This window comes from Eschrichtius robustus, chromosome 3 (assembly GCF_028021215.1).
Source record: "Eschrichtius robustus isolate mEscRob2 chromosome 3, mEscRob2.pri, whole genome shotgun sequence".
NCBI classification, from domain to species: domain Eukaryota; kingdom Metazoa; phylum Chordata; class Mammalia; order Artiodactyla; family Eschrichtiidae; genus Eschrichtius; species Eschrichtius robustus.
The window spans coordinates 46,586,759-46,605,062 of NC_090826.1; the positions used below are offsets into that span (position 1 = coordinate 46,586,759).

The 18,304-nt window shown below is 37.0% G+C and overlaps 1 protein-coding gene across 4 annotated transcripts in view; it reads right to left on the reverse strand.

The window, feature by feature from the left end:
* The window catches only part of USP24 (ubiquitin specific peptidase 24), a 147,833-nt gene that overhangs the window by 89,465 nt on the left and 40,064 nt on the right, over positions 1-18,304 (reverse strand). For 3 of the 4 annotated variants that reach the window (XM_068539967.1, XM_068539965.1, XM_068539968.1), the window contains exons 2-7: positions 16,363-16,528; positions 14,958-15,025; positions 11,052-11,195; positions 10,248-10,370; positions 4,484-4,519; positions 4,082-4,147 (exon numbers count right to left, since the gene is read on the reverse strand). In XM_068539967.1, coding sequence (XP_068396068.1) covers positions 4,082-4,147; positions 4,484-4,519; positions 10,248-10,370; positions 11,052-11,195; positions 14,958-15,025; positions 16,363-16,528 — 603 coding nt within the window. The remainder of the gene's footprint in view (positions 1-4,081; positions 4,148-4,483; positions 4,520-10,247; positions 10,371-11,051; positions 11,196-14,957; positions 15,026-16,362; positions 16,529-18,304) is intronic. The other variant, XM_068539966.1, reaches the window with a different exon arrangement.

The following is an 18,304-nucleotide window of genomic DNA, read 5'->3' on the forward strand; positions in this document are numbered from 1 at the left end:
ATAGGAAGAACTGATATAAAGATGTCGATTTATTTAAATTACTGTAGAAATGTGATTTAAATCATAATATGCCAATAAAACTTCTTTCAAGGCTTGGATGAGATGATTCTAACGTTCACACTGCAGAATAATAAAAATTTTTATTTGAAAAAGGAGAGAATAGTTGGGGAAGGAGTGAAATGTGACTTTAACAAAAAAACACTTAAGACTTCCATGAAGAAAATTATAAAACTTTACAAAAATACATAAATAGTCTAAATAAATGAGATACCATGTTCTTGAATGGAAAGGACCAGTACTGTAAAAATGAACAAACTGAACACAATTCCACATATGGTCTTGGTGGAACTTTCTGCAGGAGAACCTGACATGCTGGCTATATTCAGAAGAGTAAAAATATGAGAATGATCAATAAAATTTGAGAAAAGAAAGACGTTGAGCAAAACTGGCACTACCAATAATGAAAACATTGGAGAAATGGTATAAAAATGGCAGAGTGACCGAACAAATGAATGACAGGAACAGAAGTCCAAGAACAATTCATGTATACACGGGACTCAGACATTTGATAAAGCCAACAAATCAAAGTAGTGAAGAAAAAAATGGAATATTCTTTAAAGGATCTTAACAACAATTAGTTACCCATTTGGAAGAAAATAAAATTGGATTTCTATCTTACACCATATATAAACACATTCTAAATGAATTCAAGAACTAAGTTTAAAAAATGAAACTGTAGAAGTATAAAATTAAATGAGTATTTTTATAACCTTGAGATGGGGAAGGAAACACTCCCCAAGCAAATAAGAAAAATTTTAAGCCATTAAGGAAAAAATTGACTGTATAAAATTTTGAAGCCTCTGTATGGCAAAAAGACACCATCAACAGAAATGAAAAGAGAAGGAAAAGGCTGGGAAAGAAATTTACAAATACACAAAATAGACATGCCATTGATATACTTAATATAAAAAGAAAAAAATAAATAAGACAAGCAACCCCAAAGACCTATGTAAATAGATCAAATTTACAGAAGAAATGCCAATAGCCAATAGTCATATAACAAAATGCTCAAATTCACAGGAAATCAGAGTATTGCAAATTAGACAATAAAATACCATTTTTTTGGTCCATCATATTGGAAAATTAAAGACTGACAATATTCAGCACTAATGACAGTACTAGGAAATGACTTTGTGGGAGTATATACTGGTCACTGCTTTTTGAAAGATTTAGCACTATCAATTATAATTTTAAAATGTATATAGTCTTTGAAATCCCATTTTCTAGGAATCTATCCTTCAGAAATGGCAGCAAATGCACACAAGGACAAATTTACATGGAACACTCTCTGTAATAGCAAAAACTTAGAAATAATCCAATGCTCATTAATAAATGACTGCATCACAGTACAACAGTTGCAGGAATACATTGGAGCCATCAAAAACACTGATAGCACTAACCTGGAAAGATGCCCATGATATAATGTTATATGAAAATATGCTACTAGGTATAGTTTGATTACAATTTGGTCTCAAAGAGAAAGAGAGAACATGCAGATATACTTTATATAAACTTAGGAAAAAGTCAGAAAGGCTATGCATTATATGGGTAACCATGACCTAGGAGGTAGATGTATGTGTTGGGGTGGGGTGGAGGACAGGAAACCTTCACTTCTTACTTTGTACAGGTATTTTAAACTGACAGATTGTGAATGATTTTTTTTCCCCAGTATTTTTCAAATCCAAAAATATGTAAATATAAATGTAAAATGACGACATTCACTTGTACTCAGTCTTATAACACGGCCTAAATTTATTCTGGGACATAGTCACCTTCTTAACTGGTCAGAAATCAGACATTTATTGTGACTTTTTAAAAAATTTATTGATTTATTTTTGGCTGCCTTGGGTCTTCGTTGCTGCATGCGGGCTTTCTCTAGCTGTGGCGAGCAGGGGCTACTCTTCGTTGTGGCATGTGGGCTTCTCATTGCAGTGGCTTCTCTTGTGGCAGAGCACGGGCTCTAGGTGCACAGGCTTCAGTAGTTGTGGCTCGCGGGCTCAGTAGTTGTGGCACACAGGCTTAGTTGCTCTGCAGCATGTGGGATCTTCCTAGACCAGGGCTCGAACCCGTGTCCCCTGAATTGGCAGGTGGGTTCTTAACCACTGTGCCACCAGGGAAGCCCTTACTGTGAAATTTTAATTGTACCTGTTTGCAAAATTAGAGTCTCAGTCTTTGCAATCTCCTTCTCCTATGCCTGAATTTCTACCATCTTCTCAATACAACCTAAACAATCTAATTTTACATCAACTGCAACAAACAACACAGTTGTCTGAAAAATGGTCTGACCTAAGGGAAAAATCTTGGAGGTATCTTTAGCTTCAAGACATTTGATAATAATGAGGGCAAGCCCAGATTCCTATGTATCCATCCTTGGCCAATTTTCATCCAAGTAGGGGAGAAACTTTGGGCTTCTCTGTTTGTTTGTTTAAATAAATTAACTCTGCAGGAAATTAGTGAGTGTTTTATTTAACCTTTTTAAAAAATGAAGTCCATTTCTAATACTGCCCAATGACCAATATAGCCAGTTCCTGAGAAACAAGCAAGCTGGATAAAACCCTATATCAGAACAGGTTTTGTTTTGTCTTGCTTTTTAAGTCACTACCTATTATCTTCCAGGTCAAGAGTCGTCTCTAACATACTTGATCCATTTAATGGGGATCAAAATGACAGCCTAACAACCTAGTTAACAGTCAGGGAGGGAGAAGAGGCCTCTGATCAGTGTCAGTAGAAGTATTTATGAGCTGGCAGACATCTGATCTTTAAGGATAAACACTGGGTAGCAAGAAATAGTCTATTACCAACCACAGCACCGGTCTCTCTCATTGACCGTTGTTACTGCTCTCATGCAAAGATGGACCAAGGGAGTTAGGTGATTGGTCATGGTCCCACAGAAATAACTGCTATTGTAAGCACAATTTATACCACTTAGGTATATTATTTTACCACATCATTTTCTGCTCTGATCAATTTACAGTAGCTAGCACAGTGTCTTCTACATGGCAAGTACATAAGTAGTTTATAATTGAATGATTCATTAACTAGAGAACAGAACAAAGTGCTCTCGGTTACAAACAGGTCAGCAGTCCGTGAAAAATTAAAGATTAAGTTATTCCCCTTATCACAAGGTTAAATTTTTTGAGAAAATGAAGTTGACATGAAAAGATAATGGTATTGCACCTGAGGGATGATTCTAAGCTCCTGTTATAGCCTTTGTTATCTATGAATCTCTGTTAACACCAGAAAGCTGACTAAACAATCTTTTTTTTTTTTTTATAACTAACCACTTGGGCCACTTGCTTTTTCTCTTCTTGCGCTTTATTTTTTTAAAGTATTTGTTTATTTATTTATTTATGGCTGAGTTGGGTCTTCGTTTCTGTGCGAGGGCTTTCTCTACTTGTGGCAAGCGGGGGCCACTCTTCATCGCAGTGCGCGGGCCTCTCACTGTCGCAGCCTCTCTTGTTGCGGAGCACAGGCTCCAGACGTGCAGGCTCAGTAATTGTGGCTCACGGGCCCAGCTGCTCCGCAGCACGTGGGATCTTCCCAGACCAGGGCTCGAACCCGTGTCCCCTGCATTGGCAGGCAGATTCTCAACCACTGCGCCACCAGGGAAGCCCTAAACAATCTTAAAATAAAATATTTTATTTGTTTCTGGTACTATGAAATAACTTCTGACTTATCTGAGGCATAAAATTATTATGTACACATATACTTGCCACATATAGCAACTGTCCCTAAATAGCAAGATAATTTCATGTAACCACCACAAGTTAGTAGTTAAGAGAAAAATATCACAAAGAGAAATCGGTGTGGTGAAAAAAAAAAAAAAACAAACACCATACACTGAAATTTGCTTATTTTGATTAACAGTAAACATTTCTGTGGTTATCAGAACCATGGAGGCTGCTCCTGTAAAGATTAACTTAAACTTTAACATTTAATTTGTCTAGACCATGTCCCTTGGGTTACACAGCAACCCAGATAAAGTGAACTTCCACACTGTACATATAGTGGTTTAACTTACCCCAAGTTCTATATCTTCTGAATGGAGCTTGGCCTGGATTGCTGCAAATCCACCTAATTCTCCAAACTGAGAAGAAAAAAGGTATACATTAATTTTAAAATGCTATACCTTAATAGTTTAAGCAAGCAACTAAGGCTCACATTCTGCTTTATTAATGTGCTCTATAATCCTGGTCTTAAGGGTCATCACAAAGATAATTCCAATGCTCCTGTGATATACCAGAGGAGATGTGCTAAGCCCTAAAGCTGAGGTTTATCTGTAAAAACAGCACATATAAAAAAGAGGAAGAAACTGTAAAACCTATCTGATTATTCTCTGTAGCTATCATCTACCTAAACACCAAACTCTAGGAAATCTCATTAGTAAATGGAAAACATGATCATATTAATAAAAGCTTTATACCTTATTTACCAAATCCACAACCCATCCATGAGGCTCCTATGAGAAAAGAAAATAGAAAATGAGATAGCAATACAAAAACTTCCCTACTAACCCTCATATTTCTTTTATCCTAAATCAAAAGTTGGAAAAAAATTAAAATTTAAAAAATATTTCAAAGTTTTCCCAAATGTTTCTTAACATGATTCTTTGACATAAACAGTTGCAGGAGTAAGTCTGTATTTTGATGGAATTGCTACAACACGAAGCATTTATGTGTTTTGGGTAGCTGAGATCAGCTGTTTAAGCTCTCTGAGGTACAAGATAACTTGAGTTAAATTTTCTAAGAGAGTTATATTTTAGGAATTAAATTAAAGAGTAGCAAATCAGGAATCAAGAAATTATAAAGTTTTAGTCCCAGCTGTACCATTAATTACTGTCCTAGAGTAAGCTCTTCTTTTCTCCTCCTTTTCTTCCCTCCTTTCCTTTCTTAAGCATTCACTGTTCTAGGGGCTGAATAATGTTCTAGTGGCTGGATACAGAACAGTGACTAAGAAGAGATGTGGTACCTGCTTTCACAGAGCTCATATTCTAGCAGGATCAATAAAGACAAGTAAACCAACACATAATTCAGATTGTGCTAAATTCCACAAAAGGAAAAACAAAAGGTCTTCAAATGAAAATTGGAGCCTACTCTGTTCAGAATGGTGGTCATAGAAAACCTCTCTGAAGAGGTGGTCTTTAATCTGGAACTAAAAGGATGAGACAGATTTAGCCATTCAAAGAATAGTCCAGGCAGAGAGGCTGAAATGGAAAAGGTCCTGTTGGGGGAAGACAGAAAAGCCTACCTTGTTTGAAAAACTGAGAGGCAACTCTCCCAGCTGGGAGCCGGGGTGCAGGCGAGAATGGCACAGATGAAGCTGTAGAGACAGGAAAAGCCAGATGATGCAGAAATTTGTAGACTGTGATTAAAAGGAAAGCAACAGAGGTGTTTAAAGCAAGAAAATGATACATTTTATGTTTTAAGGGGATGTTTTGCAGTTATGTGGAGAATGGAATGGAATGGATGAATGAGAGAGTGAAAACTAGAGATACCAGGGAGAAGACTAGTGCAGTAACTAGGTAGGACATGATGGTGTTTGGAGTAGGATGGTGGCAGAGGAAACAGAGAGAAGTCAACTTAAAATCTATGTGAGATTAAATCAAAGGACCTGTTTACAGTTTGGATATGGGGAATAAGAAAAAGGGATGAATCGTGGCTGATTCCTATGTTTTGGCTTGAGCATGCAGGTAGACGGTGATGCCATTTACTGAAAAGGGAGAAGAATGAAGGCTGGGGAGACATAATGAAGTTCCGTTTTAGGCACGGTTTGAGATGTCTGTGTGGCAACCAAGAGGAGACAGTTGGCTCTTCAAGTCTGTTGTGCTCAGAGAAGAGGTCTGGGCCACAGAGATATAATAAAGCAGAGGGACATCAGCACAAAGATAGCATTTAAACCCATGAGAATGGAAGGTATTTCTTAGAGACAGTACTCTGGATCAAAGTTGGGTAGAGGTGAAGGAGTCAAGAAAGGAAAGGTGGCTGAGGGGCAGGCAGAAAGCAAGAGACTGTAGGAAGGAAGTCTCAAGGAGGGAGAAACTGACTGTGACCATTCCTGTTGACGGGGTCGAGAGACATTTCCCCTGGATCTAGAAACATGAAGGTGTTGGTGTCTTAACGACAGCTGTTTCAGTGGAGTGGTGGAAAAAGAAGGCAGAATGGAATGCCTTGAAGAGTTAATGGAGAGTTCAGTCTAGTTACCCCAAGCATCTCTCCGGCCGAAAATAACTAACACCACTGGATAAAAACATTAAAAAAAAGAAATTTTAAAAATATATAGCTGAGTTGACACAAAGTGCTCAGAAGTTTAAAAAAAAGAGAAAGCAGAAATCCTGTGAGGTAAGCAAACTGTGAGGCCAGCTTTCATGCTGTATGCATCTGTGGAACTCTGGAGACCTCTAGCTTCCATTTTCACAGCCTTACAGTGGCTGAGAGGCAGGACACGTAGCCAAGACAGGGCTCAGAGACTAAGAAGAGTTTGTCACATAAATCAAGAACCCAAAGGGCTACATCCTGAGTGTAAGATGAACTGAAATAAACTTAACTGTGGAAGGGAAACAACAAAGAAGCCTGCCTACCTTGACTGTGGTACTGGATTGTGAGAAGAAAAAAATTCTCCAGGAATTTATAACCACAAAATTGCCCTCATATGGCTTTGCTGCTCCAATTCACACTGCCTTTATGGTCTGAAAAACCTTAAGCTGAGAATTTATTCCCAAATCGTAGTATCCCTAGGCATCTGGAAGAAGTAAATCTTTTTTGGAGGAAAGAACTTTCAACTCAGGCCTCAAAAAATCTTCTTAGATTAAATTCCAAGAAACGTTAAGTTCACAGGAAAACAAAAAAATACGTATAAAAATGTTTTTCTATACACATACATACATACATACACAAAACAACTGAGTAAAAGCTGGCAGAATCAGACCAGCTTTTAGATATCAGACATATGCTTCTAAGTTAAGCATTAAACATATAAGTTAAGCATTAAACAAGGAGATTGAAAATATGAGTCAAGAACATGAGATAATAAAAAATAAGCAGAGTCAAAAAAGAACCAATGAGAATTTATAGAAATGAGAAATATAATAAATGAAATTAAAGACTTAATGAATAGGTTAAATAGCCTATAGGATACAAATAGAAAAAAAATTAGTGAACTGGACCATAGATCTGAAAAAATGTTATCAGAAATGCAGTACAAGAAGACAGAAAGATGGAGAATATGAAAGAGAATAAGGGACATAAGAACAGAATGAGAGGGACTTCCCTGGTGGTCCAGTGGCTAAGGCTCCACACTCCCAACCCAGGGGGCCCAGGTTCGATCCCTGGTCAGGGAACTAGGTCCCATATGCCTCAACTAAGAATTCGCACGCCGCAACTAAAGATCCCGCGTGCCGCAACAAAGATCCCATGTGCAGCATTTAAGACCCAGTGCAGCCAAATAAATAAATAAATAAATATTTAAAAAAAAAAAAAAGAACAGAATGAGAAGGTCCAACATGTATCCAATCAAAGTCCTAGAGGAAGCGAGACTAATGGGGAAGAGGCAATATTTACAAAGGTAATGGTGGAGAATTTTCCAGAATTTCTACAAGATATAAATCCTTAGATTCGAAAATTCAATGATCTGAAGCAAAATAAACAAAAAGAATACCTCAGTTAACTGCAGTGAGAGTCAAATTGCCAACTATCAAAAAGAAATAAAATAGCCATGAAGAAAAGAAAGACTTCTTACAAAGGAACAACAGTCAGACCAACAATCAACTTTCAATAACAATACTCAAAGCCAGAAGATAGGGCTTCCCTGGTGGCGCAGTGGTTAAGAATCCGCCTGCCAAGGCAGGGGACATGGGTTCGAGCCCTGGTCCGGGAAGATCCCTCATGCTGCGGAGCAACTAAGCCCGTGGGCCACAACTACTGAGCCTGTGCTCTAGAGCCCGCGAGCCACAACTACTGAAGCCCGCGCGCCTACAGCCTGTGCTCCGCAACAAGAGAAGCCACCGCAATGAGAAGCCGGTGCACCGCAACAAAGAGTAGCCCCCGCTCGCTGCAACTAGAGAAAGTCGCGCACAGCAACAAAGAATCAAAGCAGCCAAAAATAAATTTAAAAAAAAAAAGCCAGAAGACACTGAAATGATAGCTTTGATATTTTGACAGAAAAATGTATGTCAATCTAGGATTTAAAACCCAGTGAAAATGTTCCTCAAGGAATAGGAAATAAAGTCAAGTTTAAGCCATCAAAAACAAAGACTCAGCTCCCAATGGACCCCTTATGAAAGGACACTGTACAGGATGCACTCCAGGAAGAAGAAAAATCATCCCAATGGAAGGTCTAAAATACAGAAGGAATGGTACACAAAGAGATAACATATAAATAGGGCTGAGCCAAAACACTGTATAAGGTAATGATGACTGTACCTACTTGAGGGGATAAAACAATACAGGAGAAGACTAAGACAATGCACAATAAAGACAAAAGGATAATGAGTCAGGTGAGGAGTGAGTACACGAAACAGTCTAAGGTTTTCAAGTACTCCTCAGAGGAGGGTAAAGAGACTGATGAAATTTAGGTTTTGTTTAATTAATAAGTTAAAATTTTAGACTAACCACTAAAAGAGTAACTGAGAGGGAAGGATATGGAATCTTCCATCTGGTTGGTTGTGAAGGGGGATAGAGAATTATGCTGAAGCTAGAGATGGAAGTGGTATCCAAGGCAGAATTTTTAAAGATGGGAAAATACTAGACTCTGTTATACACAATGGGAATAATCTGATAAAGGGGAAAAAATTGAGGGTACCAAAGAAAGAACAGAAATGCTAAGGCATAAAATGCTTGAGAAGGCAAGAGGAAAGAAGAGGGGATCCAGGGCCTTTGCAGGAGAGATAATTCCTTTTGTGGTAATGAGAAGAAATTAAGAGACAACATTTCTGGGTCTCCATTGTTGTATATATAAATTGGGGGGAGGAGAAAAAGAACATTTTCTGAGTACTTACTAAAGTGAACCACTGTGTTCAGTGTTTTTATATACATTTGTCATTTAATCTTCACAACATAACTGAAGATAAGATTTTAGTATTTTGGGAGGCAAGACTGTATATGAAGAATGCAGACTATGGCACTAGATTGCATAGGTCTCCTCTATAAACAGGTTTGTGAACTTGGGCAAGTACTTAACCTCTGTGTGCCTCAGTTTCTCATCTACAAAATGGGGGTAAAAATAGTACATAACTCACAGAGCTGTTGTGGGGACTAAATTCCACAGGATATACTCACAGTACTTTCCACTCAGCTCTCATTTCCTCTCTAGAGTATTGCCTGACCTTCCAAGGTGGCAACTCCTTCCCCTTATTCCGTACATAGTACTTATTATTATAATTGCACCTATTGTTTGTTATACTGTGATTTTTTTTTTTCCTATTTCCTCCACTATGCTGTAAGTTAGAAGCCATGTCTTACTACTCTTTATACTAAGGGCAGGAACTATTTATTTATATCTCCAAAACCTAGAATAATGCCAGACACACAGCAAATATTCAATAAATGATTGCTGAACTGAACCCCTGCCTTCTAGATAAATCAATGGACAAGTTTTCTATCTACTACATTGACTTCTTTCAAATGTCTCTCAAAAACCAAACAGTGTTTGATCAACAAATTGTCTGAATTATGTACTCCTTGTGGGTATAATGTTATTGGCACTTCGTACGCCTTTAAATATAAAATGAGGATGTTGGTCTGTGCTTAGAAAAAAACAAAAGCTTTAAAGCTTACCGAGTTTAAAAGAAAATTACACATGAGATTAACTACTAGATTTTATTTTCTGGGAATAATTAGTCGTTTCAAATGATTTCAAATGCTCTAGTTTCTCAAACATCTCTAAAAAACTGGGACACATTAAACTGGGGTTCTGGTAATTCAATAAATAGGGCACTTTTCATGTCATGCAGTCATTTCTCATTTCACCAAACATCATGTCAAATCTCTAAAGTTCTTCATGATGTTAATTAACAGCTATGGAAAAATATGCAATAGCTGAAAAAAATGTTAAGCCATTTTATGAACCATACGGAGTATTTGTCATTTTTCATAGGTTGTTTTAATCCTTCCATGTAAACTGTCATTTCTGTAGCAGAGAAAATCTTTCTCAATACATTTATCTATCAAAGGATGAAATAAAACTATGTTTACCTTTTGGAAAGTAGATACAGGTGAAACAGCAAACGTATTTCCCTCTCCAAACACTTCTGCCCAATTCCTTTGAGACACTTTCATTCTGTTTTTAAAATGGTATTCATTATCAGGATTGAAAGCCTAGATTCAAAGAGAACAGAGGAGCATTATTATTATCTACTTCTATAGCAACACATATTAGCATTAGAGAAGAAGATAAAAATATAGCCTTGGACTCCCTCATTAATGGAATCTTTCAAGTATCCCAACAAAACATATTCCTTAGCCAGTGCTGAGGAACAAAGTGGTGCTCTCCTGTTCTGTTCAATGTTTGCTGTGGGGGAAGAGAAGGGGGTAGCAGGACGGGAGGTCTGATCCAGGCACGGTGACGCCAATGCTCCAGATGTCCTAGGGCTGCCGCAAGTAGAGATGGGCAACAAGGCAGTGAAGACAGAAGTTAGGAGGGAAAACACGAGCGCCCCTTCTTCGTGCAGCTACTGCTACTAGTCGGGGAAAAAGCCCAGAAACCAAACTACATCAACACCCTAGGTCACAGTATTTGTGATTCGAATAATCAGGGAGACATAAAGGGAAGCTATTTAATCATTCTAAAAGCTGAGAAAGCTTAAAATTAGAAAGGTATTTCTTTAAAACTGAAAACACAGAACGGTTGTCCTGCTTTTAAAATAAAAAGCAAGAACAGTCAAGTTAGTATCTTTAATGATAATATCATGATCACTCATTATTAATTACAAGTCAGAAGGGAGTAGTTATTTTAAACAACAGCAAAACACAAAGTACTTCATTTTAGACATACTGTACCATTGTAAGCACAGCCAGCAGACCAGTGGGAATTGGATCTTGTTTTATTCTCTCTGCAGCCAGTTCTATTAATAGCATCAACATGTTGTAGATCCCTTCATGAATTTCAGTACCCCACTTGTGAACAGCACTTGATGTCAGCAGCTATAAAAACATAAAGGGCACTTTAGAGTCTTACTTGAAAAGAAAGAAAAGACATCTACAGTTATCAGTTCAGTCTTGACTAATGAAGAGATTACTACCGTAATACTTCTTTTTATGCAGATGACTTGCTTTAAAAGACCCATAGCTGTAGTCCTACTTATTGACTTATTTCACAGTCAACACTTAGTTTTGTTTTTTTGAAATTTAATTCCCTTATATTAAGACAGTTTGGGGAATTCCCTGGTGGTTCAGTGGTTAGGATTCCACGCTCTCACTGTCGAGGGCCTGGGTTCAATCCCTGGTCTGGGAACTAAAATCCCACAAGCCACGCAGGGTGCCCAAATAAATAAATAAAACAGTTTGTTTAAAAGAAAATGTTTGTTTTCTACTTTTCATTATTACTAGGGAAGGTCAAGTGGTGAACAACAAGAAAGAACCTGAGATCAGTTCCGGTACTACTATTTTCTGGCTGTGTGGTCTTGAACAAATTTACCCGAGTTCCCAGAGACTCAGTTCTCTCATCTCAAAAGAGGGATAATTCCTACCCACTTCACAGAGACGTTACAAGTATCAAAAGGTTTAATGAATGTAAAGTATTAGCGAGGTTTTATTATTAATATATTTTGGCTGTCGTTATTAATCAACATTCCTGGAATCTAAGAAATCTCATGATTTGAACATGCACATTCTTTTCATATTATTTATATCTCAGAAACAGAGCTGCATCTTCCCACCTGTTGACCAGATGGCAGCAGGGCTCTGAATGTGAAAAAAATTTTAGAAATACCTTGTCAATTTATTTTGCTTGTATTTTCCTTTCTGGTATGTATAAAAGAAATATTCAATTTTTAAAAAAAGTTTAAGCAAATCTAAAATAGCACTGTAACATTGTTTACTTTGCAGCTATTTTTCTTAAATATAAAAAATGGTGCATCTTATACTCAGATAGCAGCTTAGGTTTGTTAAAAAGGAAGGAAAAGGCACACAGAAGAATCTAAAATCATCATCTTTGGATTTCCCCAATCTTTGATCTCCTAAGTCCTTGGGGAAGCCTAATTCAGGAACAACTGCCAAAACAGGGAATGGGAAAATGAAAGGATTCCACTTAATAAAATAATGGCAAATTGGTACAGTGGTTTCATGTTTTTGTAAGATTTCCCTTCAGAGGGAAAATACTGTGCTATAAAAATTTCACCTTAGCCACACTGAGAACCCCTTAACAAGAGGGTTAAGACCCTGAAAGAGCCCAAACTTCTTTAGCTGCAGAGGAAAACCTCAGTTCCAGACTTTCTCTATAGCAATTAGCTGCACTATTTGCTCAAATGAACAATAATCATAAGACTGATTCTATATAAGGCAATTAGTTACTATTTTTTGCTACTACTTTTTGCAAGAATTCTTTTGCCTGCCTATATATTCTTCCTATACTTAAAAATTAGATAATAAAGCAGAGATTAAGATTTAAGAAGCTTCATGTGACAACAATAAAATTTATGTGGACTAAGCACCACTCCCTCTGTTGTCATCTCATATGTTCAGTTTTTACTTTGAAAACGGAGCTCTATCTAACTTCCAGATGAGGTGGGGCAAGACAGGCAGCACTGTGTGAGGAAGAGGCATACAAAGTTTAAACATAACTGTGCACTATGGCCAGACCTGGATGTTTTTCCCTGCCTGAATATACTAGTAAACAATCCAGGGGACTTCCCTGGCGGTGCAGTGGTTAGGAATCTGCCTGCCAACGCAGGGGACACGGGTTCAAGCCCTGGTCTGGGACGATCCCACACGCTGCGGAGCAACTAAGCCCGTGTGCCACAACTACTGAGCCTGAGCTCTAGAGCCCACAAGCCACAACTACTGAGCCCGGATGCCACAACTACTGAAGCCCACGCACCTAGAGCCCGTGCTCCACAACAGGAGAAGCCACTGTAATGAGAAGCCTGCACACCGCAATGAAGAGTAGCCCTTGCTCGCTGCAACTAGAGAAAACCCACGTGCAGCAACAAAGACCCAACGCAGCCAAAAAAAAAAAAAAAAAGAATCCAGGCTGGCCTGAAGGTGAAAGGTGAAGAAAGTAGAAATTACAATAAAGCTCCTTTTGTGCACCTTATTCACACAATTGCTTATTATTTGTACTCTTACTTCTTTTTAAAAAAAAAAAAAAAAAAAAGGGCAGCTTGTGAGAAAAGCCCAGAGAAGGTAGGGAGAGAGTCATCATACCAGGAAACACAAGTCTAAAGGCACACAGAATTCTGTAGCCCTTCTAGTTTAGAGAAATCTTTTTAATAGCTCTAAACTGTAAGAATTGAATGACATTGAACATAATGCAAGGTACCTTTGTGCTCACAGTTTTATAGGAAAAAACCCCCAACAACCACTTGACCATTTCTTATACTATTACAAACAGCTGAGGGCATAAAATAAAACAGTCCTCTGAAGCATCTCTGTACAGAGTTAGAGTATTATACTCCAAATATGCAACTTGCTGCTGGACTGACTTGACCCAGGGCTCTCTGAATCTGAAGATCATCAACCTAAAGATTCCTTCCCTACACGAATAAACCCTTTTCCATGACTCTGAATAAACTTGAATTTTCTTTCTCTGCAAATTTATGCATACATTATGATAGGTGTCACAATATGTTACATTATAAAAGTGCTGGAATTTTTTTAAAAAGCTACTATAATTCTTAACAAAATTCTTAAAAGTTAAAACTACAAAATGGTAGATGAATTCATCCAAAATGAAGAAAAATCTTGATTCTCTATAATCCCTGCCCAAATGACAATTTTAAAAGATTTCTCCCTTTTTTCAAAGATGAAGCTATTTTTGTTCCTAAAATTAATTTTGTTCTGTCTTCAGCCTTGAATCAAGGGAGATTCTCTCTGTCAAGACACAGATGGGAATAATAGTTTGCAAATGAAGTTTATTTTACTGGGTTTTATAATAAATACAAACTTCATCCATCTGTAGTTGTAGTAACTTACTTGCATATGAGGCAAAAAATGGATGTCAAAACCCAGAAGCATGAGACAGCAGGAGACTCATTTATTCATTCAACAAAGATTTACTGAGCTCTTTCTCTGCACTAGGCACTGGCTATATGCTGGGGAAAACAACAGTGCCTGTGACATCGTCCCTGCTCTTGGGGGATTCAGGACTCAGGTCCTGAAAGGGGAACCATGCTGAGTTAGACTGCTTTCAGAAACACAAGTCCTGTGATCTTCTATTCTCACTGTTAAGAAAAATTGCTTTATAAGAGATGTGACCAGAATGGGGGCAAGCATATCAGTCTAGCTCCAACAGAGATGCTGCCATCCACATGCCATTTTGCCAGATACAATACTCAATCCAGTTAAACTTTCTATAGTTTAAATGTCTGCTTCTGTCTCAGTAGAATACTAAGTACAAAATGGCCTATATTTTGATAAATAAATATTATCTTTCTAAGTGCCACAATCCTTAGTTTAGTAAGATGTCTAATTTCCTAGTGTAAGTCTTAACCTATTCTTTAGCAGTTAAATAGAAGGAAGTAAAAGCTATATTCGACCAAAGACATGCAAACAATTAAATATAGAAGAAATAAATCATTTCTGAGCCCCATATTCAGGGCTACTTTTTTCATTTTTGAGCATTCCTCAGTTGTACAGGATTCATAAACTGGGCTCACATATTAAAAAACTAAAACTAAAGCAAAAAGCCTGTTCACCTTCACCCCCACCAAAAAAGAAAAAAAAACCAGCACAGCACATTTTTCTTACCTTTTTAAATGCTTCAGGCATACACCTATCCATAAATCTTTTACAATTCTCATCAGACTCAGAAAGACCTTTGTAAAATAAATGAAACAATATGCCTTATTTAGATTTTAGGTAGTTGCAGAAATCATATATATCATTCCAAGTTCATACATATGGAACTTATTATAGAAACCTTGATTCTTAAGGAATTATTAAAAGCAAAAGACATACATTCTGATAAAGGAATAGGATGAGAAAGTCACAGTATTATTTATTAATAGCATAATATATCCATTTATATTTATTAATTATTAATATATATTTATTAATAGTATAATATGTAAATACTAATTAGAACTGAAATGGTTGAACTTATGTTTCCATATCAGAGTAACTTTCAATGATCTGACTAAATAGCTAATAGAACACCACCAGCAGCTACTTTTTAGCCATTATTGTTTTCCTAAACATCTCTTTTAAAAACACAAATATTCTCAATAAATGCCAAAATCACTCTCTTCCCCAAAACAAACTGAACTCTGTGCAATAAAATGCACAGAACTGTGCCTGGCATAGAGTAAATGATAAATACTTGCTAAATGAATGAATGAATCCACTGTAAAATTATCCTTCGGAATACACTTAAAAGAAAAACTCAATGACAGATTTTGCTTATCAGTGGAGAGACTGTCGAGCACATTTTCTTTTTTCAGTCCTACCACTTAGCATAATACCTGCATCCTCTCAGGCAATCAATAAATGCTGCTGCTGAGAAGCCAGTCATAAACACACCACGGAAGCTAGTCAAAATATTTCCTTTTGATGTGCCTTGTATTTAATCACAATGGTAAACTATGTACTTTTAATGAGAAAAAAAACATTTGCAAAACACTGGCCCAATTCATCTTATTTTACAAATGAATTCAATATGAAAAATAAATTATTATTCTCTCTTTAATATATTTATAATATAGATGCTTCCTTGTGTTGATACTTATTCTCCAACCTAGTGATATTTTATTACTCTATTCGTTTAATATCTGTAAAGCACTTAAGACAGTGCCAAGAACTTAATAAGCATAAAATATTAAATAAACATTACTTTCTTTTCTTTAAAAAAAAAAAAGCCACTGCATTAAGCCTTAATCTAAAGTGCTCCAAGTTTCTGTGGAAAAGTTAATTTCAATTTCCATAAGCCTTTTCAATTATATTTTAAAGACTCTTACACTCTATTGGAGCTAGAAGAAAATAGCTGATTTAATTCAACGCTTTTATTCCACAGGGGATAAACAAAGACTAAGAGAGTAAACGATCTAAGATAATACAGATGACCAATGACAGGAGCTAAGATTAAAGTCAGGCCTCCTATCAAAAAAAAAAAACCAAAAAGTGAAAACTCCTCCTGTGTCCTGAGGTATGAACTTACCAAGTCTTGCTAGGTAGGTAGACGCCAAAAGGCATTTGCCTAGTGACTCTTCCCGCTTGTAAGGTATGGACCAGTGATCCGTCAAAACGCGGCTTTCCAGTTCATATAAATTTGTTGTAGGGAATTCAATTCCTTCCCCTGAGCAGTTTCCGTTTTCATCATTCTTCTGACAAAGAGGGATTATGGTTTAAAAAAAAAAAAAAACACACACACACACAAATAATTAGTGACTACTTAAAAAATTTTCAATTTAACACAAAGCAGATCCTTAATCACTGGTAGCCCATTAATTCCAAGATTGTGGATTCCACATTTCTTTCTCGTAATCACATCTTTCACCAAGACTATCTGAAATATCCTCAGCTTTTATCAATGTGGCATCCCAACTCTCTCAGAAGGTGAGCTCATCTCATTCTTCAAAAATGAACTCTCTTAATCTCTTGTTATAAATATCAAATCTACCTCCACCTACAGCCCCTTTTCTCACGCTCTCCCAAAGTGGCAATTGTTAAGGTCACCACACTGAATGCTGCATCATTCAATCCAGTGGACATGTTTCAGTCCTTATCTTACTTTTCAGGAATATCTGACCCTCTGCCTGCTTCCTCTTCTTGGTACGCTAGATTCCTTCCCCTTACCTCCCAGGATAACATGCTTCCCTGTTCTCCTCTGGGGTCTGTAATTCCTTCTGTCTCCTCTTCTGGTACATCCTCCCCTTCCTAGCCATCAAACACTGGAGTTTCTCAAACCTCAGTGCTAGACTCTCTTCTCTCTGCTCAGTGAATGGCACCACATTCATTTGGCAGCACAGCCAGAAATCAGGACACATTCTTAAAACCCTATTCTCCCATCTCCACCCCTAAGACTAAGTGATCAGACCTCCTATATTTCTCTCAAATCCATCTACTTCTGTCCATCTCCACAGGGGTGCCGCTACCCCTGAACTCATCCTTCTGCCCTCTTTAACCTACTTAACTCTTAAACCTTCTAAACTCTTTCAGAGAAAAACCTTTCCAGAACTTCTAAACACTGTCAAATTCCTTTAATAATTTTATACCCCTACCATCCTGAACTTCTCCTTCATAACACAACTCACAGATATAATTTTACATTTATTTGTGATTTATTCTGTTTGCCCCCACTAGACCAAGCGAGCCATGAGGACAAGGACTGTTTCTGACCACTTCTGTATCTCTAAAACCTAGTGCCTAACACAAAGTAGGTATTTAAAACATATTTTTAAATAGAAAAATAATTCATGCAAAGTTTCAACTATCAGTGGGGTAACTGCCAAACTTTCCATCAGTTCTCGCTATAATAATCTGTAGTAAATCAAACGGAACCCCTCCTCCCAAATGGCCTAACACCTGGCTCCTTTGAAAACCTAACCATTTTCACAATCCACTCTATAATTTGATCATTACAAAATAAAACCGTTCCATTAAAAAAATTCACCTTTAGCCTCAATGAAGGAAAAGACCATAAATATAAAGCAGAAATGATTTAAAAACACACTGAAAAACAATTTTCAACCCCACATGAATGATATCTAAAGGAATGCAACACATTTTTTTTCAGGTTCATGGCTAAATTGGGATGAAAATAAGACAAAAAACAGGAAGGTAATAAAAATTAAAAATGGAGTAGAAGACGATATAATTGGGGGTGAAGAGCGAGGGGTGGTGGATGAAGTAAATTTAGAATCATAATGTTCGGGGATAATTCAGTTTTTAAACACAATACTTTCAGAAATATTTTTAATTAATAAGTTCTGTAAATAAACCACTTTACTTAAAGGAACTGAGGAGAATCAAAATGTAAAGATTTTAAGATAGTCTCAAAATTGTACACTTGTTAAATGCTTAAATTTATGAACCTAGGATCAAAGTAGAATTAAGGCATATAAAAATAGAATTCAGTTGGATGATGGGAATATGTCATT